Source organism: Leptidea sinapis, chromosome 43, assembly GCF_905404315.1.
Source record: "Leptidea sinapis chromosome 43, ilLepSina1.1, whole genome shotgun sequence".
Classification (NCBI taxonomy): domain Eukaryota; kingdom Metazoa; phylum Arthropoda; class Insecta; order Lepidoptera; family Pieridae; genus Leptidea; species Leptidea sinapis.
This window is the reverse complement of record NC_066307.1, coordinates 4,331,229-4,353,922: the sequence shown is the minus strand read 5'-3', so window position 1 is coordinate 4,353,922 and position 22,694 is coordinate 4,331,229. Positions and strand designations below refer to the sequence as shown.

The following is a 22,694-nucleotide window of genomic DNA, read 5'->3' as shown; positions in this document are numbered from 1 at the left end:
AGTACCTACCTAATTTAAAAAAAAATAAACGCCGTAAAAGTTAGTCAAAGTGTATAAAAAAAATGTTTAAAATAGCCAACTGACTGCAGACAATTTGGTGTGTTTTGTCTTATTTCAGATTATCTGTGACTCTGCGCCTCACCAAATGGCGTTATTAGCGTAGGAATTATTGCACTTTTTAATAATTATTTTCTTGCTCAAAATACATAATTCCAAAATTTATTAATCTATTCATTTATATATAATACAAATATCACTTATTTAACACATTCACTGCTAACCTCGGAAAGTGAAATATACTCAGTCACTATAGTGATAGTGAGGCTATTCGTATATGTCTTAACGGTAGTGCGGACAACACGCCAAGCGCGTTATTTCTATGATCCATTATATTAGGACTATGTTCATGTAGCGTCAGAGGCGATTATTTTCTTTAAATAATATGCATATACCCTATTTCATCAGAGTAGCTCATTTTAATGAGCATTCTTGGATACTTAATGCATAATATCCATGATCAACTTATAAAGTTACTGGTAAATATAATATGTACATGCACACCAAAACTAGGTAAACAAATCACCCATCTTGTTATATTATAACATTTTTTATTCTAACAGTCAATACTTAACTTTATACGGGTAACTAAACTGGTAACTAAGTTAACATACATTTATATTATTAAACTTAAGGCTTAAAACAAATGGCCAGCGAGTAACTTTTTAGATGCCGAAGTCGACATTTACAGGGCTTGGGGTCACAACCAGTGATATGTGACCAGATATTTTGCTGATTCTTATCATTTGGTGGAGCTGGAGACAGTAAGTGTTATATGCAAAATTCCCTAATTTTGCAGAAGCAGTTAACATTGAATTTAGTAACGACTGCTCTCCAGGCATGACTACTCTTAGAACTATATAGCGATACACTTCGAGTGGCAATCGTTGTATCAAGAGATAATTCTACCGCAACATGTAACCGATTTACGTTTGGTAACCAGACCATAACTATACAGATGTTTGTGGCGGGTAATTATTGAAGACCGGCCGCTCACCACAGCACGCACTTGTGCTCGGGGTTCATGGGCGACCCGCTCGGACACTGCCAGGCATCCGCGAACTCCTTGAAGTTGCTGAGAGTGCCGATCACGCGGATCTTGTTGGGGCTATGGACTCCTTCCACCATCTTGGACTTTAGCGCGCCCACCGTTGAGTTGCCGCACCAGATCTGGAATTAATTGAATCAATTAAAATATACAGTTAGGGTGTGTGACATCTCTGCCAAGGTATCATATCACAGTATAGTGCTTTTATTTTAAGAAATGCCTGCATAATATTTATCCAGTTTGGTTGTATAATTATATATTAGAAGATCTGAGTGTACAAAGAGATCTTCGTCGAGAGGGATTAACGTTAGGTAACCGTGTTTACCACCATGTTAAAGCTCTTCTTGGTTCATTGGCTCTGCGTGCTGACATGTTTGCGCTCTTGGAGCACCACTCTTCGGGATTACCTGCGCGAATCCCAGGAAGAACAGCTGCGTGTCGGTGTAGGGCAGAGCGGGCAGGCGGCGGGCGGGGGCCCGGCGCGCCGCGTGCAGCGAGTACGCGTGCAGCGCGGCCCGCAGCCCGCCGTTGTCCGCAATGTTCTCGCCCTGCGTGTTGAACCCGTGCACCTGTGTGCGGAGGCAGCACGAGCATTTTATTATTTACACAATTATAATTCAACAACGACGCCGTCACAAGCTAGGTATATATCTGGCGTCTAGTGTGTCAACCTAGCCAAAATAATATAAAAAAAAAATGTGTACCAAAAAAGGGAGTACTTATTTACTGGGCTTGAAAGTTTTTCAATTTAAATCTTAGTGAGTCTAAAGTTGCACAAATAAAACTGAAAACAAAATTTTATGAACGATGCGGGACCGTTCGAACGGTTGGCTCAGTTGGAAAGGGCGCTCGCACGGAACGCGAGAGGTCGCGGGTTCGAGTCCCGCGTCGATTATACAATTTTGTTTTCAGTTTTATTTCTGTAATTTATCCCAGAAGTGATGGTTATTACTTTAAAAACAACAAATCGTTACTAAAAGTTGATGAGTATAAACTAACAGCTACCAGTCGTTGTTCTAGTTCTGCACGTGGTTGACAACATACCGTGTAGTTGGGCAGCTGCGGCAGGTGGTACTGGCTGTACTGCTGGATGATGCACTGCACCTTGCTGTGGTAGTGCTCCAGCGTGGCCGCCGACCACCACTGACTCAGGTTACCCTCCTCATCGTAGCGACGACCTGGATACAAATTAACATCAATGAAATCGTTTTCAAAATCAAGACCAAACACAATAAGTACCTTAGGATACTTAGTGCTAAACATATTACCGGAATGTTATTGTTGTTTTAAGGCGGCAGATATCACAAAACATTGAATAATAGTTGATAAAAGTACGACAAAATGTAATCCCCGACTCGAGTCAAACACTCGTACCTGCTAATTATTATAGAGACATATTTTGAGTGAATAACGCTCCTCAGCCGTAGTCGGCTTGTACTTTATAACTATAATGTACACATTGGGTGCTGAAACACAACAATTGTGGTTAATCGACCTTCAGTGTGGGGCGTTGTTTACAGAACTGTTGCGTTTACAAAAAGATTTAGACACTCGTGCTTTTTTAACACACTCAATGCGTTTTTGGAATAGCGAGGTTGTTATATAGCATGTCGCAAATTGCTCAACGCGGTATTTTGCAGTTTAGATAACATTAACATTTGAGATTTTTGACCTATAATTATATTATGAAGTGATTATCTATGGAATAGAATTCACGCCTATTTATGTACTTACACACTGCTTGTAAAATAAATAATAACTAAGAAATTTCGTTTTATTTCTACAAAAATTAATGTGATTCTTAAACTTAAAAAAAGGACAGAAAATAATTATGTTTTCTTTATTTATATTATTCCTTTATTCTTCCCCTTCCACTTAAATTCACTCTCTCGTCCAGTTTTTGTTTCCTATTTACTACTCCTTTATCTAAAAATACTTCATATAAATATATCAAAAAAAATTGCTACACTTTTACACATAAAATTAGTAACGCAACGATATTTTACAATACAAAGTACTAACTACAATAATTAAAAATAAGACGTATAATTTATTATTTAGTTCTAACAACTGATATAAAATAGGCATTGTTAGGAGCATCTCTTATATTGCACGTGTAAAGCTGCAATTCCCATTTTTAGAACAATACACTGTTTTCAACTTATCGCTGTCGGCACTATAGTGATACCGCGAAAGAGATAAAAATATTTTTGCAAAACTATAATCTTTCGCACAAACGGTCTATTGTTTTATTGAAACATAAAATATTTTAAATAATTCTACGAAAGGCACCTGCATGTCGTAGAATTATTATCAACATTGTATTGAAAGAAGTAGGTAGAATGTACCTTATGGTATTTATTTTATTTAATCTAATTTAGTAGGTATATTAAGTATGTATTTTAAATGTATATGTTATAAAAAAAACATTTAAAATATATTAAAGGAAATGATCGCCTTTGACGCTAGATGAACTCGCAAAGAGCACCCTCTATAATATAATAGATCACAAAAATTATGCGTTACGTGTGTTGAACGCATGACTGTCGAGGATATATATGAAATCGTAAGCAGCCGTGCGGGAAACACACAGCGCGAACAATTGCCGCCCTGTAATGAGTTCCATTCTGAGGTTAGCAGTAAATGTGAAGTGAACACTGACCTTGATCGTCAAATCCGTGCGTTACCTCGTGACCCATGATGGCGCCGATTGAACCATAGTTTAGTGCTCTGCAAGTGCAAATTATAATACAGGTATTAAAATATTTTAAAAGAAAACTAGGTGAACCTGTTTGGCACAGCAACTAGTGGAGAAATTAATACTTATGTAACTTTTTTATTATTAGGCTTCAGACATCAAGATGCAAGATGACGAGTACGTACCTACTTGGATTTTTCCAACAGTTTCGAATTACCTACCTATGTTTCGTTAGTCTTCATGTCGTCTTTGACATGAATAGATAAAGTATAAAAATGTCTCCAACACGTACAAAAATTATTTGAGTTTTCTTTAGTGTTAATTCCGCCAATGTTTGTCTTTAAACAATTCGACACGTATTTCGCCTCTACACGAGGCATCCTCAGGACGTGTTGTCTCCCTAGAATCTCGCACGAGACTGTAGAATGAGACTGACTCATTATAGATTTCCGAAAAGTAACGCCTACTTCAATAAATTTTCATAAAAATGTCTGTCTTTACTGCCCAAAAATATCCAACCATCAATTAGGTACCTACACAATGCCTTACAAGAGTAAAAAAAGCAAGTTAATACTAAATACAGTTCCAGGGTTTAGTTAAAACTAAAGGTATGTAGCACTTTTAAAGCATTTTCGTATCTGTCTCGTAATCATTTTTGTTTTAATACTCACTCAACACCGTTTCCGTAGAATGGCGGCTGCAATATTCCAGCAGGGAACGCTGTAAACAATATTAAAAAGTTAATAATGGCTGTTGTGTTGAGTATACAATATAATAAATCATACTGTGACGTGGACCTCTTAGCTTCATCATCTGAATATTTATTATACAATATATTCAATAGGTATTTTCAAAAAACTTGCCCGTACTTATTCTGAGTTGAAAAATAGCCGCTAATACCTAGCAAGGTGGGGGGTCGGAGTAGCGCGATCTAGTTTGCCTAGCGATTTGTAAATAAAATTTTGATTATATTAAAATGTATAAATATGTCATTTGCAAGTGTCATGGGTTTGGAGATTGGTTTTCATTCATAAATGTGCTCAAATAACTGATATACCAGTTTTTTGTTACGATCAGGCACAATACTAACGTATGTGTTTTCCTCAAAATGTTTATATTTTGTGGTTCATGTGGCGAAAATCGTAAAGTTCAACTTGAATTCACATATGGGTGTGTGACACAGGCTAGATTTTGCTTGGGAGGGGAAAATACTTAGACGTGCCCGCGTATGTAGGTACTGTGGACTTGGCGCTGGGGAGACTAACGAACAGCAATTCATTTATATATATATATAGATATAGATAATGTTATCTATGTATTAATTTAGTTTAGTTTAAAGTTCTACATTAGTCATAAGTTAGGTTAAGTAATAGCAAACAGCCAGGTTTTCCCAGTTTCCTGGATTTCCACCACCAACCAGATAATAGTTTTAAGCATAAAGTTTTATCCATCAACACGTAGATAAGGTTGTAGAAATAAGTTTCTGAGACCTAACTACTATAAGTCTATATATATAAGGCTTAATTGTAATTTGTATTATAAGTAGATTATAAGTAATTTTGTACATATTTTAACAGTAAATACAGATTTTTTTTTTTGCGGACGGCCAGTTCTAATCGGCTATCGGTTGCGAGCGGATGTCCCGGGGTACTATGGTATGGTAAAAAAAGATCAGTTGTTTCACTCGTGACCAAACGTGGAACATTATAAATATGACATAGTTTTCTTAATAATTAATTAAATAAAATAACATAGTTAACACTAATGGGTACTTACTGACTGAGTTGAGAGTTGCCGAGTAGAAGGCGTTGACAGTAGTCGCGGTTGCCACCCATCTACACACACAGATATACTTAAATTATTAAAACTTTCGTGAGACATGATTAACTTATTTAGTAATACGGTTTTTCTGTGGATTTCAAACTACACTCACCCTGATGAAGGACCTCCGAATTGTCCGAAACTAATCGGTACCCACACCGATAAATCGTGAGTAAAGCTAAGCGAGTATTATAAAATAAGATATTACTAAATAAGATATGCTTAACTTATAATATACTGAATTACAAGACTTATTTACTAATTCATCCTTGACATGAGGTATGTTATTAAGACTATTATATAAAAACATTGACGTCATTTATAAGTCAGACTATAGGCATATGGCCAGCCCAAAAATAATAAGTAATTGTCACTACTTTCCCTTATAAGTACAATATAATGTAAGTACAATAGTATTTTGATGATACCTATTTCTGTCCGGCTTTTCTCGCAAAGATTCGAAAGATTTTTTAACAGCGGTGTTCGTCAGCTTCAGGAAACTTTCAAAAAGGTTCCCTTCGACCACTTCAGCCTGAAAATTAAATATAAACGTAAGTAATCAATTGCTAATACTGTTAATAATAATAAATTCGAAAAAAAAACAAATTGTTGAATCTCTCGGGGTAGGATTTATTGTAGATAATCTGAATAAGCAGTAGATACAGCGCGCAAGAGCGTGTTGAACATGGAGAATAAGTGCAAATATATAAATAGAGGTTTAAAAATGAGTCTGTGAACTCACATGGTCGTAATGTTTGTCGAGTTTGTCTGGAGAGAGCAGCCAGGCCGGGAAGCCCACGAAGTTCCGTATGGCGCGCAGCTTGCGTAGTGTGCGCTCACGGGTGGAGCCATCCATCCAGTCCAGGTCTCGCACCGTGGCCGCGAAAGCCTCGCGCACGTCCTCCACCATCTCTATGGCCTGGATCACGAAACAGTGCCCGTACAATTGGGAAACAAACGATTGCCGAGATGAATTACCTAATATAACCATGCAAAATCTTTTTACTAAAACACTCTTGGGTATATTATTGGTACTTTTCAAACAATTTCAACCTCAGCTTGTTAATTAGCTATATTTTCTTAATTTATCATAGTTTTAGAATTACTGACCCTTCTACTTTAAGTTGCTCGAATAGTAATATAGCAATTTGATTTGCTTTGCTAAGTAGGTTATATTCCTTACTAGCCTCTTACCCGCGACGCGCGACGTTCTTTTACCGCGTGGAATAGTTACTTTGGGTAGCATTTTTATTTTTTAGGATACTTTGCAAATAAAACACATGTAACCTGCTCTTTCCGCTGCTGCTACTCTACGATATCCCTTGTCATTGAGGACAGTCTTTTAATAGCATTTCCCTGTGAACTTTAATCTCCTATTTTATCCCCATCTTGGTCTAAGTTTTAAAAATGCTCGATCAAATGTTTATAAATTACTTCTTATCAAGTGTCTAAATAGAAATGTTTATGATTTTATCTCCGAAAATGACGAATTCTCATGCAAACTTTCATTCCTTATTTTCAACCCGTTCATCCGTTTTACAAAAAATTAGTAGCTTATGTCCTTTCCCAAGGTCTAGTCTATTTTTGTACCAAATATAATCAAATCGTATTCCGAGTTAGGCGTGAAAGCGTGACGATGTTTTCACTCTGATTCGAATTTTCACATCCATTATTTCATTTACTACACAGGTCGAAATCTTGAGAACGCTAGGCAAATATTTATTTATTTCTTATCAAATGCCTACATAAGTTTTATGCTGTCATTTTCGATAGTGACGAACTTCAATACAAACTTCCTTCTCCCATTCCAACCCCTCCATTTACTCTAGTCTATCTCCGTACTAAATTTCATCAAAATCGGTTCAGCGGATAAGGCTTGAAAGCGTAACAAACAAACTTACATACACACTTATAATGTTATAGTTAGGATAGTCGGGATACCTTAAGTCTGGAGGTGTTGTCGAAGTGCCTGTTGACGTAGAGATAGGAGAGCGCCAGACCGAAGTTGGCGTTGATATTGGCAGTGCAGGACTTCCAGCGAGGAGCGCGCTGCCGCAGACCGAACACGTTGCGGCTGAACTCGAAGCCGAGGTCGCGGAACCGCTGCAGGGTCATGGGTGACACCGTCGAGAACACGCTCCACCACATGTACCGTTCTGTACACACGCAATGAACATTACTACTTCTTTATATTTTACACTATCTCACCAAATAGGAAAGTTGCAGTTAACTTTACAAAAGACGAAGACTCTTCACCCACCTTTCTTGGCATTACTCTTGATTCTTAATTACATTAGGGCTACATATTGAAGGATTGGCCAATAGAATTAGATCTGCAGCTATACGCGGTTAAAAAGATTAGGTAATTAACTGACATGGCGTGATTAGTTTATTGTAATTATTTTTTTATTTTATTTTAATTATTTTCACAGTATTGTTATGGTTATGGGGCCGTGCAACCGATATTAATTGTGCTGCAAAAAAGGGCTTTTCACGCTATTTATCACCTACTTAGGTTGTAAAGAATAATTTTGAGAAAAAATTTAAGAAATAAATAATTTAACTGTTACCGTTACTGTTATGTATGTATTATATTATGAAGATACATAGGCACATTATTGTATTTTCTTGAAATTCTGATAATCGTAATGTAAACACCAGGAACAAACATAAGTTTGTTATGCCTCGGCTAAGTCAAGTTAGTGAGTCTTGTTGGTCGAATTACGTATATGCTTGTATATCATGACTTTTTTATATATAAGAGGAGGCAAACGATCAAGAGGCTCATGGGAGGGGAGTGGTGAGGCAACAGTCCATGGACATCCGCAACAACAGGTGCCAAGAGTAGCGTTTCCGGCTTTAAGGTTTTTAGTGCTCTTTAGTCAACAGGAAGGTAGTCAAATATTAATAATTATAATTACTGGATTTGACCCAAATAAATAAACAGCGGAAGCCATATTAGACCGTTTAAAAATTCTAAAAGGCCGGCAACGCTCCTGTAGTTCCTCTGGTGTTCACTTAACATGAGGTACCCGTACGCTCGTTCGTTCTCCTTTTCCATAAAGAAATGCTTATGATGTAAATGTTACTATTACATGGTTTTCTTAATGAAACCTCATCTTGGAAACGGAGGCACCACCCTAAGGCTTTTTAGTATAATAATAATCCTACAAATATGTTAATGCGAAAGTTTGTGAGTGTTACTCAATCATTTTATAAATCAGAGAAGCAATAATAATTACATTCTAACTTTGAACATTACTGTGAAGTGTTAGAATCAACTTGGGGGTTGATGAGCCTAGGAAAAATCTTGATATCCATGAGAAGTTAATGATTAATGATAATGAATGTATTTATTGGAAATGGGTATTACCGATGAGAACTGGTTTGGTTTCTGATAGTAGTGTGGCGAGTTTCTGTAGATAGGGCAGGTCCATTACAATGAGGCGGTCCTCGTGCGGAGACAGCTCCACGGACGTGTTGCTGAAGACCAGCTCCAGGTAGCCCCGCCAGTCGTGCTGCAACAATGTTGGAACGTGGAGTTCAGTTAGCTAATGTTTAGTCTTCGACATAATACTTCATTTATTAGTATTATTGATTAAGTTGTATTAAATGTTATGAATATTTTTTTTATATTTATACTGCCAATAGTATTACCAGAAATCCAAAAGGGAGCACTTATTTGGCTCAATGAATCAACCTTGTTAATCAATGTACCATGTCTTGACACTTTTTTGTCACTTGCAATTATGACTAGTATTGTAAAAAAGAACAAATTTGATAAGATTGTGTAAATGAAAACAAATTACAATTCAATAACCAACCTGCTGCCACTCAGCCGGAGCGGTAGAGGAGCCGTTCACGAACTGAGAGACGCTGACGTCGTGGAACAGGTGCGTGCCACTGCGACGGACCTCCATTGGTGTCATTATCTGATCAACATAAACAATCACTTCATGTAGTTTTTATCTTTTTGAGACTTATTTGAAATCTCAATTTAACGTTATAGAGAAAAACCTACGGACATTTATTTTCAGGCGTTACTCTGCGGAAATCCATAATTATCCAAATGTTTTGAGTTTTCTTGTTTATTCCGCCAATATTTATACAAATGATTTAAGTTTCTTTAGTGTTAATTCCGCCAATATTTGTTTTTAAACAATTCGACACGTGTTTCGCCTCTACACGAGGCATCCTTAGGACGTGTTGTCTCGCCAAAATCTGGCACGAGACTCGTGCCAGAGACGATAGTACAGACATGTTAATACATTCTGTACGAACCTATAACTTGGGGAGATTTGCAATCAGTGCTTACCCCCTTAAGCACAGATTGCTCTTTTTGTCACGGTCCTGATATATTTGCCAGGCTTCTTCCACCTGCAACCTACCTTACAGACTCTAGCTCATTTCCCAAAAACTTTCCACATTAATCATAAGAGCATTCAATCTTCTTTCAACTCCTAATTAACTCAACATGTTCTACTCATAAATTATTGTAACTGCTTCTTTTTTTTTCCTTCATGTCGTTCTCTAATGTATGTATTTCTTCTGTCACTGAAATTTAATCCACAATTACTACGCCTTTACGTTGCTTTAATTTTTTCTTGCATTCACTACTGTAAGTGTACGCCTCTATTAACAGCAAGACGTGCCTTACTTGAAACATTCTGGCTGCAAATAATCGCATGCGGGACGATCAGTAATACATTTTCACTCTATTTTAGTATGACCTTTATCGTTTCCATCTCCCGTAAGCAAACTTCCAGGTATGCAAACTATTTCAATTATCACACAACACATCTAGTTCCAATAAGAAGAAATAACGTTACAATCGCTTTCAAGTAAAGGGCTTTGTGAGGAGATAACAACAAATTCAGTAGAAGTGACAAAGATACAAAATAGCAATTGGGTCAGTTCTGTTGTAGATGTGCTAGGTCGTCTTCGTTTTCTTGATGATTCTTTTCATACATTTTGTATATACAAAATGAAATGTATTTTGTGGTACTTTAGTGATATAGATCGCAGCACGCAGTAGGTGCCTTAGATAACTAGCTCTGAAAACAAAATTTTATGCACGATGTGGGACTCGAACCCTCGATCTCTCGCGTTCCGTGCGAGCGCTCTTTCCAATTGAGCTAACTGTTCGAGTGATGTATCGGTCATAAAATCTTGTATTATGCTTTGTTCTGTTTTATTTGTGTAATTTAACCCAGAAGTGAGGATTAGCACTTTAAAAAAATACATCTAACTAGCTCTGCTAATCTCCGATAAACAAATAATTTATAAAAATTATAATAATTTTAAGACTCCATTTAAAACTCTTCAAAAAGAGTTTTTTTAATTGGTCTAAATTTTTGAATATCACGTAATACTTAATTCATGGCAGTCAGACATTTAAATCATTACCTTGGCGAGGGCTTTGCTGAAGTCGATGATATCATCAGCGAAGACGCTGGCGTTAGTGAGCGGGTCCATCACTGTGATCATCTCTCGGATGTAGGTCCGGTACTGCGAGATCTCCTGCGCGAACTGCTCAGGCTGCAGCAAGTAGCGCTCGCTGAAGCCCGGGGTCACTTGCTCCAGCTACAAACCAAGTGACTAATTGTTACTTTCAGTAGCAACGAAATGAATACGGTCTATGTGCCGTTCACTTGAAGACATTTCCTCTCAAGAATCAATCAGGGTGGCAGGCACAGAGTGACAATAGTACAGATTATACAATATGACATTACACTACACTTTATAGTACTTGTTCGATCGATATGATCAAATTGTCGGAGTAGATGCTTCTTAACATCTGCAGTCCTACTAGCTGCTCATTCTGTGACTTAGGTATTGAATTGGTCACGTAAACTGTAAAAGTTAGTACCTATTATTGCAAGATATTCAGAAATTTATTGGAAGACGCCGTGTTAGTAGCCCCTCCCAAGATGGACCGGCGAATTGGTCAAGATCGCCGAAATACGTTGGACGAGGGCAGCACAGCACCGATCGTCATGGAAATCTTTGGGGGAGGCCTTTGTCCAGCTGTGGACGTCTACCGTCTGATGATGATGATTCACTAATTTTAGGGATTTGTGGATCATTTATCTTTTACTTACATAATACTTGTACGACGTACCTACGTGCAAAATAACAATATGTTGATATATTCTAAATACAATATAAGTTACGCAGAACTAAGCTACCGAGACACAATAAAATATTTTCAAGCCGGCTTAGATATAAAATAAGGGTGTAGGTTATCACAAAAAGAGTTTAGAAGAAAAATTTTATAACAAAACGACGGAGTACTTTAAAATTATGCCAAAGGAGAAATGAACTGTAGCACAAGATATACATCTAGCTTCCAAATTTCCACTTTGAAACACAAAAAGAATGGAAAAAAACTTCATAGGGCTCTGCTCCATGAGAAGAGAAACGTAGCTAAAAGTGTCTATCGTTCCTATACTTTGCCTTAAGAAACGAATTACTAGATTAAAAATGGTCAAAAGAAAGCAGTGTTTTTCTCAATTTGACCTTGATCTTCCACGTGTCATACGGAATCAGTTGTAGTACATTAACGCTATTTTTTTTAATTTTTAACAAAGATAACCTTTATCAGAGTTCAAAATGTACATCTACAATGTTATAATAGCAGAGTACATTAAAATAAGCTTTTATGTCGTGCTGATCTGAAGCAAGGACACAACTGGTCACGAATCCGGCGGCAGATTCATATCGACTGGAATTTTAATACGATTAGGTTATGAAGTTCGTGATTTTGACTGTTCATTGCTTTCAATAATACGACTTGTTTCTTTTACGAAAATAAATATTTTGAAAAATAAGCACATTTATTTATGTTCTTCTTTAGTAATTTATTCGTATAGCACTGTATCTTACTATCTGTTCAAAATTGTATATAACATGAAGTTTTTGATTCATAAGATTTAATTCCTTCATTAAAATCTGAATAAGAAGGTAATAGTTAGTAAGTAATAATAAGTTTGAAATGATTGAAATTCTTTGATTGAAACTGAAGGTTTGAAATTGTCACACATTAATACATACGCTTGCATCGCTCAGACGACAACGATGGCATTACTAATAAAATAAAAATATCAGAGAGGATCACCAAGTATCATCAGTATCAGAGAGTATATTTAAAAAAAAACTGTTGTTTCGTTAAAAATACTTACCTACCTCTGATGAAATGTAATATTTTGATTAGAATAGTTGCAGGTTGTGGAACAGTTTTACAGTTATACTGAAATTCACCATATTTTCGCCTTGTTTCACGTCCGCTTTTGAACACAAGTTATTATGGTAAAACCGTACTAAATACATTCAGTTTGAAGAGAATTGGCTCGCTAACATCGTATGGTAACCGATTCTTAATTGATTAAAGCCAAATTAAGAGTGAAAAATAGGTTTTTTCTTCGTTCGTGACGATCAGCTGATGGTAATTGATAAGTCCTGCCCATTACAATGCAGAGCCGCTCAGGAATTTTGAAAAACCCAAAAATTCAGAGCGGCACTACAATTGCGCGGGTCACCTTAAGACAAGATAAGTCTCATTTGCTCAGTAATTTCACTAGCTACGGCGCCCTTCAGACCGAAACACAGTAATGTTTACACATTACTGTTTCACGGCAGAAATAGGCGCCGTTGCGGTACGCATAATCTAGTCGGCATCCTATGCAAAGGATACGCCCTGGTCAGAACTATATACAAATTGTATGCAAGTAACTATCAACTATTCGGAATTAACTTCAATCGTCTGTGAACAAAATGATGTAGTATCGATAACAATCCTTCAATCCTCGTATACATACACCATTGTGTGAGCAGTAACATTAATGAAATTGATTAGCGAGTAGGCTTAGATCTATTCTTCACAGTCGTAGCAGAGGCCAGGCATATGTTAAGTAACGAATTCTTTGACTAAATTCTTAGATCATACTTATATCTACTACTATCATATCGTTGACAGTATTAACTTCGGTGTTCGTAACTATTTTAAACTAATTACGATGAAAATGTAAATCTTGATTTAAAAGAGTGGAAATGAGTTTCTTGCTACTTATTCTCATTAGCTCAACCCTTTACGAAGTAGCGGTAGATTCAATAGGATAAAATATATATTTTTTGACATTCATAAGTGTCATTTCCGTGACTTACATGAATAAAGTGATTTTGATTTGATTTGATTTAGTAATTTGCTATCCGTGAGGACTTTTATATTAATTGTACGGTGTTGGTCTTCCTATATAAATAAAATAAATAAATAAAACACTCAACTATTCTTAAATTATTGGTAAATATCTCGCTCAATAGTGTGCACCTATGATAGTTTAAACCAAAGTCATTGAAAAGAGAATTGAAATTCAATTCATTCAAAACGCTAACGGCAAAGCGCCTATATACGAACTACGTTATTTGTTAAGATTTGTGTGATCAAATAATTTTTCTTTAGAATAGTAGGACTAAGAGGTCACCTCATGTCTAGTGATCATCGCTGCCAAGTCTCTTGGAGCACAGGACTCACAGTAGCGTTTTTGGCCTTTTGTGGTTGTACGCGCTTTTTTTTAAAGGTACCCAATACGTATCGTCCTAGAAACACCGCGTAAGAACGTCCATACCATCATGGTTTGATATTATGATTAGGCTCTGTACTCTATGGATTACGTTGAAGGATTTCCTTGAAAGACTAGCGCTGTGGAGGAACGATAGTCGATACACATTCATACGATGTAACGTGTCTGTCCCGGCTGGTCATGAAATGAAATGCAATTTTTATTATTTGAATTAGGGTATGACCAGATCTTAAATATTACATGTGCCCTCTATTATACACTAATTTAAATATTCATTTAAATTATAGAAACTATTTTCAATCAGCCATTTAAAGTGTTTTGGTAGAAAAATTTTATTTGGCAGTATTTTCAAGGCCTCAGGCAATTTTTTATATAATTTTATACACATGTCATGACTGTTTTTAAGGTCAGCTCACCACGACTCTGTTCCTGCTGGTGTTCCGCACGTCCTCGGCCACCTGCACGCTGACCAGCACGTTGAGTCCCAGGCGGCGTCGCGCGCGTCCTGCCACCTCCTCCCACGTCAAGTTGGCACTGGCCTCGCTGGGCGGCCGCGTCGGCAGGCCCAGGCTCTGCAGGAGGTTCTCAATGGGCTTGATGCCTCCCACTTCCATTTTTTCTAAAAATATAAAACAAATAAACAGTGGTTGCTGGGGCTGCTGCTTTGACTGCCGAAGATGACAATCGTCGCAAATATGTTGATTTCTGTGAGTCATACATCTTTGTGCCGTTTAGTGTCGAGACACTTGGCCCATGGGGCCGTGAGACGACCTTTGGGCCTCAATAAGGCTACTGGAAACCCAAGCGCTGGCAGCTATTGCGGTCAACGGATCAGCCTAGCTATCCAACGCGGAAATACTGCCAGTATTGTTGGTACACTTCCACGTAATGATAGTTTCAATTTAATGTAGTCATAGTATTGTAAATATATTTATAGGATTTGTTTTGTTTGAATAATAAAAGATAATAAATTGTAGTGTTGTCAAACTTGATTTTTGTTAAGCATCACATCATGATGGAAGGATCACTGAACAATAAAGCAGTCCTTAGCCATATCAAGACAAGACGACTAAATGCATAATACGAAAATATTCTTCACGTTATAACCTACACTCATTTTATTATGATGGATATAACAGATAATAATTATTAGTTAAATGTGTTATTACAATAAAGTGCAACCATTAAATTTATATCCATAATAAATTACTTTGACACGCAAACTTGTATAATAATGGGATGAACATCTCAGGAATGTATAGAACCCAAACGCGGAATTTACGAGAAGTTGATTCACTGGAGTCCGCGTCGTGGCAGGACGCTACTGTGAGTAGCGACTTTCAAGATAGCGGCGAAAGCTGCCAATAACCTAAAGCGGAGGAAATACGCCTCCCTTAGTGATGGATATTTCGTAATTTGGGGTGAACAGTTGGGGGAGGGGGGTTAAAATATATTAAAAATAAAATATGAGTTCATTTGGTTTAGTTAAGTCAATTAATTTATAGATTCGAACCTATAAATAGAAAATGTAAAATGCTATAACTGGTCTGTGACTGTTACAAGATTTTGCACTGATATTACCTAGATATTTAATCAGAAACTAAAGCATATTCTATTAAGGAACAATAATATCAGCAAAATACCTGTGTCAACGCAGGTCCTATATAGAGCCTTAGCTTTCAGCACACTCTTAGGAGAATTGGGTTCATCGCCAGCTTCTAGAAGGTCCCTCAGGTCCACCGTCAGCTGTTCCCTGAGTTTTGCGAGCTGGTCCCATGAAGTGGCCCATTCTGGCACAGGGTTCTTCTTGATCCAGCCTCCACACGCAAACTCGTAGAAGTCCGTGCAAGGTGAAATGTCTTTATTCAAAGCTGAGAGCACCCTGGAAGCTGGATGGAAGTAAAACATTTCAGGTGTACTCTAAAAAATAATTTGCCGATAATCTATTTGATATAGAAATTTTGAAACCTGTAAAAATTTGGCAAATGATGGTATTCCGCAAAACTAACATTAATAATAATAATTCTAATTTTGGTTACTTACCTTGCTTAGTTATTGGTAATATACTTTTTATAATTTAATAATAAATATAAAAAATATAATGAGATTATATCTTTTATGTAACCGTCTATTGCATACTTTAAATATATACATTCTTCTTTATGTAGTAATTGAAACTTTGTCAAAGCTTATACGTACCTACGTTAAAAAGCAGTAATGTCATATTAGGAGACATTGTGAATACTTTCAATATAACTTTCTATACCATAACAAATAACTAGGCTGTTGGCACCAGCACCTTTGTCAGTGTTATGATCTAGTACCTCAATAATTTTATATTTATTGTCCTTTTAATAAAGCGCATATGTGAACCGTTTACATAAATTATCGATGTTTGCTCCCAAAGCACACGTGCTTACGAATTACATCGACAACTCATGGCATCTACGCATCACTGGTTGATGCAATCTTCGTAATATCTTACTAGTGAAACGTAATTTAAAATAATTGGATCACCACGTGTACTTAATATTTATACATTAGCAATATAGGTAAAATACAGATGAATTACTACGCAGTTATTATAAAACATAATACTTATATTAAAATTTAATTAACTACGTTATTTAACATTTTAATTAACCGTTATGATGTAATTTATTAAGAACAATGGTTTTAAATAGTAAACTTTATAAAAAATTGTGTTATATTTGCATTTGTTAGAATGAAATGTTTTAATAATATCGTGTTATAAGTATAATCAACATGTACATACCGTTTATCTACTAATTTTATGAATAATATTTAATATAATTGTGGCATAATTATTGTTCATTAGTGCAGATGCGTATGCAAATCTTACACTCGTGTTCATTGTAGGTACATCGACATTCTTTATTATAATGTCAGTCTTTAATAAATCATAGTGGGGCTCAATTAATGTACGATAATTACCAACGGATTATATGAACCTTAAAAATGAAAGGGATCGATAGAACGACAGCTAATAGTTGGTGACAGCTGATAGATACACGCGTTGAGTACTCACAAGTGGTAACGCAAGCTTCTGTGAGGCAGGGCGGCGGGTTGGTGTGTTCTGTGATGAGTAGCACGGCCGTGTACACCCCCAGGAGCACGAGGCACCCCGCCAGCGATATGATGAGGACCGACGAGCATCGGATCGTACGTTCTCTGTGGAAAACACGATATTATGTTATTACTTATAGTCTTCTATTACTTATTGTCACTTGTATAAGACACATATCATCATCATCACCATCAGCCGAAAGACGTCCACTGCTGGACAAAGGCCTCCTCCAAAGATTTCCACGACGATCGGTCATGCGCTGCCCTCATCCAACGTATTCCGGCGATCTTGACCAGATTGTCAGTCCTTCTTGTTAATATAAGAAATGTCATCAGTTGTTAATATAAGAAAAACATAAGAAAAACAATGTAAATTAACATATAGCTCTGTGTAGAAATAAAACTATATGAGGCTGTGTTGTTGACACCACCGTGTGTGTTATGTTATAAATTTATTGATAATAGTCTTTTTTGGCTGTACGCAATTTATTTATTTTAGCTATTTTAGGAGTCTAAACCGAATAAGAAATATATAGAAAATTGTTATTAACGAAATACTAAATGCTATATTTTTTCATATTCATTTGCTAATTTATTTGCATTTTTATATGTACATACTTTTCATACATTTTGTAGACGTCAATCCGAATCGAATCGAAATGAGCCATCGCTCATATTTTTAGGAGCTTTATCAAGAATTAACATTTTTTCCAACTTAATGACTAGCCTACACCGCGACCGTCCAAACAACATGCTCCCAGTACTTGTTTCTAAATAATTAGCATTTACTGTTTTTTATATAAGAGTTGGTAAGATGGCAAGAGCTCGCGTGATGTGAGGCCCAGAGGTCAAGATAAGCGTTACCTTTAAGCTAAGCGGCATCGGTTCGGGCAAACAGCAGCCGGTATTTGAATCCACTAAGTTATTTGCGAGGCAAGAAGCTTCTCGCAAAACTAAAGCGTAGAATGCAATATGTCAACATGATGTTATCAAATGGAACAATCTGGTACTGGGAAGCGCCCGCCCAGAGTTGAGAACAGTACTCTACGTGAGGTCGAATTTGCGTCTTATATAGTTGCAAGCGGTGGCTTGAAGTAAAACACTGTCGTACTGAGTTCACCATTCTCTTTAGTGGCCAATAAGGCATGTAGTTTTTCGTTATTTTCTTGGAATATTCTATAATTTTAATAATCGATTATAGCAGCAAACATAATCATTAAAATGGCGTTTGAATCATTAAATTGTTTGAGGAATTATGAAATTTATGGCATCCCGATAAAGAAACATCTTTGTGAAATAATACGTAGTTGTACCATAAATACTGAAACAAAGAATTTAAAAAAATTCGATTGCAAATTATATTTATTACTTTTACAGTGTGTTAGTTTAATACATAAATATAAACCAATTTAAAATATAAAAAGCTTATTGGAAGTGGTCTCCGTTGGCTGCAATACAGTCTTACAAACGTTGAGGCCAGTTATCAATAAAATCACGCACTCTTTCCATGGGAAAATTCTACCATATCGTACTATTCGAATAATCGTACTATTCTAAGTACCTAAAACAATCCGTACGAATGACAATTCGTACGGTTTGTTTTACGTTCGTTGCCAACCAAGACTGCATAGGCCGAGCTTTATGACACGGCGCCGAGTCTTCCTGGAAGCACCATTCTTGGTTATTGAACATGGTGTTGTTAAGGGGCTTCACTACCTTCTCAAGAATGGTATCTTGATACTTGATACAAATGTGCCGATATTTTGATACCTTTTTCACAAAAGTTGGGCTTAGTCACTCCATCATATCTAATACCCCACCAAACCATCACTGAAGTAGGATAATGCCCACGTTGCACTCTATCGACTAATTGGGAAGCTTCATTAGAGGTTTGAGCATAAATTAGGTCATTTTGTTTGTTAAAATGTTGCTCAATTGTAAAATAATCTCATCCGTAAACAAAATTTTTCTGTGTCCTCCCTTTGCGTACCTCTTCAGCAGTTGTTTCGATTTTACCACCCTATTCTTTTTTAAATTATCAGTTAAGAAATGTACAGTATGTCTCTTATATTTCTTCTATCTGCAAGTCCTAAGTAATTCTTTTAAAATACGCGACAATGTTCTAGGTGCTACAATCAGTCCCCAATCAGGTAATTATTGAGAAATCTATGAATGCAGTTTAATTTAAATTTGAAATTAAAATATAGTCTTCTTTCAGTAAAATGTTACATGTACAATATTTAATGTGGCATAGCCCTCGGATAGCTAAATGTCATATTGTCATAGCAAATGCTCGGCAAACGACGAATATTAACTTGTAAAGAGACTCTAATCTATTGTTGGTAGAGAGTTCCAATAATTGTATATATTAAGAGATATTAAGAGACTTTCTCAACGGAAAGAAGTGTAATTTAATTATTATTATGCGTTTACAATGTACTAATAACTATGATTTGTTCGCATACACCATGGTACGGTAGACCGTCGACAATGGAAAAAGATAAATAAGGAATTTTTTATATTACACACTTGGAATGGCTTCGTATTGATGCGATGGTGGTGGTAATGCTTGGCCGAAAGTGCATCATTATTAACAATAATGACGGTAAAGTTGTTTGAAAATACACTTTAAGTACTTCATATTTTGTTTTTTTTTTTTTATATGGATATTGGAATTTTTTGCCAATTAGCCTTAAAGGGTAATAGAATATATTAAAAATATTATATTTTCTTCGTTTATTGTAATTTGGTTTGTCTTGTTACCAATTATCTAAATAAATATATAAATAAAAATAAAATAATAAATAATAATTGGATATTAAGTGTTTTGAAAGATTGCTATACTGGCCGATTACAGTAGCTACATTACATTATTTGATTGATTTGTATGCTGTGATGAGAAAAAGAGTTGCTTGCTTCTGGGATAGACTCCGTAAATCTCTGAACCGCATTCTCCAAACGGTTTGTGACGGGATGCCTAGCGATATTTTTGTAGTATCTGTGCATCAAAACAAAAATAGTAAATAAATGACAGTGCCATGACCAAGACGCCTGGGAAGAGCTTTATTAACCTTTCCAGATAGTTTATAAGTTTTGTGTATATTTTACTTTTTATCTTTATATAATGTATTAGAATATCATTGTACCTATTTGTTTCATAATATGTATACTGGGTAATTCTGCCTTTAATAAAAACGTATTATTATTATGTACAAGTGTCCTAAGACAACATACTCAACCACTAAAAATGTATATGTAATCTTTGAAATAAACGAAACTTATTTATTATTTATGCAAAAGCTATGTAACCAATAGTTTAAAAAAAGCTGTCAAAAAGAATTCAAATAGCTTGTAGTGTTTTCTTATTATATTTATAAACCTAAAAGTGAACAGTTATAATAAGGAAGATTAAATTTATTCCACCTAACACTATGAAATACCGAAATAAGCTGATATATCAAGAATAGATTCATTCTTACAGAAAAAGATATTATCTTATGCTGAAATACCTTTAATATCAAAATCACTTTTGTTATCACTTCGGTAAAGGCTGGGCTTTAATATTATTAGACGAATTAGGATGAATCAAAAAGAATAGTTATTCGATGAATAATACAGTCAATATGACAACAACTCACTCAAAATCTGCCTGGACTACATTCAAGTACTGTAAAAAGTGGGTGTGTACTTATGTATGCACGCAAGAAGTTATACTTCTTTGGCCTAACAAATGGTATACAAAGGTATACACGGGTTAGGTTTTGGCCTAACAACGGTATACACGGGCCATGCACGTCTCTCTCGGGAAATCGTCGACCAGTGCCGGGAGAAACTTGTGTCTTCTATCGAGTCCTCTCTTGAGAAGGTCGCGGAATAGGGTAAATTGAACCTTGTCCAATTTAACCCCCAGAAGACTCAAGTTTGCGCGTTTACCACTAAAAAAACTCCATTTGTCGCATCACCGCTCTTCGACAACACTTCCCTAAAAGCCTCGCCTAGTATCGGAATACTGGGTCTCGAAATCTCGAGCGATTGCCAATTCCGTGGCCATCTGGAGGGCAAAGCCAAATTGGCTTCAAAGAAACTGGGCGTCATTAATAGAGCACGGCAATACTTCAAGCCGGCCCACATTCTAGCGCTGTACAAAGCGCAGGTCCGGCCACACATGGAGTATTGCTGGCATCTCTGGTCTGGCGCACCCCAGTATCAGCTCGATCCATTTGACCGCGTGCAACGCAGAGCAGCGCGAATTGTCGGGGACCCAGTACTCTGTGAACGGCTGGATCACTTGGCGTTGCGTAGAGACGTCGCTTCATTGTGTGTCTTCTACCGCATTTATCACGGGGAGTGTTCCGAAGAGCTGTTTTACCTAATTCCTGCCGCCGAATTCCACCTTCGCACGACACGCCACAAGTTAGGATATCATCCTCATCATCTGGATGTGTGGCGGTCCTCCACAGTGCGGTTTACAAGGAGCTTTCTTCCACGTACTACAAAGCTGTGGAATGAACTTCCTTGTGCGGTGTTTCCGGGACGATACGACATGGGTACCTTCAAAAAAAGCGCGTACACCTTCCTTAAAGGCCGGGAACGCTCCTGTGATCCTCTGGTGTTGCAAGAGAGTATGGGCGGCGGTGATCACTTAACAACAGGTGACCCGTACGCTCGTTTGTCCTCCTATTCCATAAAAAAAAAACAAAGCAAAATTCATTAAAATTATTTATTCCTCGTGCGTAGACGTAACGTAGAATAACATTTGTAGAAAGAACAATATTGTAATCTTGCAATGATGGCTTTGACAATTAATTACTAAATAACGAATACGGCTGTACGGGCTTGAACCTTTTGCCTATCCTAATAATGGACGAAGAAATAAAAAAAATAACGAATGTCGCAAACGTCGGAAAGTTTTTGGAACCAACTTTACCCTGTTGCTTTTGTGTTACAGTGATGCGCACGCATCTTAAAATTTCACTCTCATCATTTTTTATTTCATAAAGTAGTATAACTGCAATAATATACTTTTAAATTTGATTTAGAAAAAATTATTAAAATTGATGCGCAGCCCTCGCCTGTAGCTATCAAAACTCATTAATTATGAATACAATATAATAGAAACACATTATCTGTACCACAACCAAGCGTTCCATAAGAACCATTTAATTGTTATTGTGTATTTATTCAGTAACCATCAGTCACGCACTTTTTTCTTGCTGTAAATCACTCGGCTGCCACCATTTAATTTAAATTTAATTACCATTAACAATTCATTAACGGAGCTATCGCATTAGTTATAATGTATCGTCAATTAAATATGTAGGTATTATGGTATGTGTCGGTGTATTTTATTGAAGCTGTAGGTACTTCTTTAGGCGCGTTGTGAAAAAATGATGAGAATTAAATT

At 36.5% G+C, this 22,694-nt stretch overlaps 1 protein-coding gene across 1 annotated transcript in view; it reads right to left on the bottom strand.

Moving 5' to 3' along the window:
• Nucleotides 1-321: 321 nt before the first annotated feature.
• The window catches only part of LOC126977002 (endothelin-converting enzyme 1-like), a 57,659-nt gene continuing 35,286 nt past the window's right edge, over nucleotides 322-22,694 (bottom strand). Inside the window, exons 3-17 of the mRNA XM_050825637.1 lie at nucleotides 17,253-17,395; nucleotides 15,847-16,092; nucleotides 14,620-14,822; nucleotides 11,031-11,207; nucleotides 9,449-9,556; nucleotides 8,998-9,142; nucleotides 7,566-7,780; nucleotides 6,367-6,543; nucleotides 6,053-6,156; nucleotides 5,580-5,638; nucleotides 4,475-4,523; nucleotides 3,768-3,835; nucleotides 2,150-2,283; nucleotides 1,513-1,674; nucleotides 322-1,227 (exon numbers count right to left, since the gene is read on the bottom strand). Coding sequence (XP_050681594.1) covers nucleotides 1,051-1,227; nucleotides 1,513-1,674; nucleotides 2,150-2,283; nucleotides 3,768-3,835; nucleotides 4,475-4,523; nucleotides 5,580-5,638; nucleotides 6,053-6,156; nucleotides 6,367-6,543; nucleotides 7,566-7,780; nucleotides 8,998-9,142; nucleotides 9,449-9,556; nucleotides 11,031-11,207; nucleotides 14,620-14,822; nucleotides 15,847-16,092; nucleotides 17,253-17,395 — 2,167 coding nt within the window. The 3' untranslated portion in view covers nucleotides 322-1,050. The remainder of the gene's footprint in view (nucleotides 1,228-1,512; nucleotides 1,675-2,149; nucleotides 2,284-3,767; nucleotides 3,836-4,474; nucleotides 4,524-5,579; nucleotides 5,639-6,052; nucleotides 6,157-6,366; nucleotides 6,544-7,565; nucleotides 7,781-8,997; nucleotides 9,143-9,448; nucleotides 9,557-11,030; nucleotides 11,208-14,619; nucleotides 14,823-15,846; nucleotides 16,093-17,252; nucleotides 17,396-22,694) is intronic.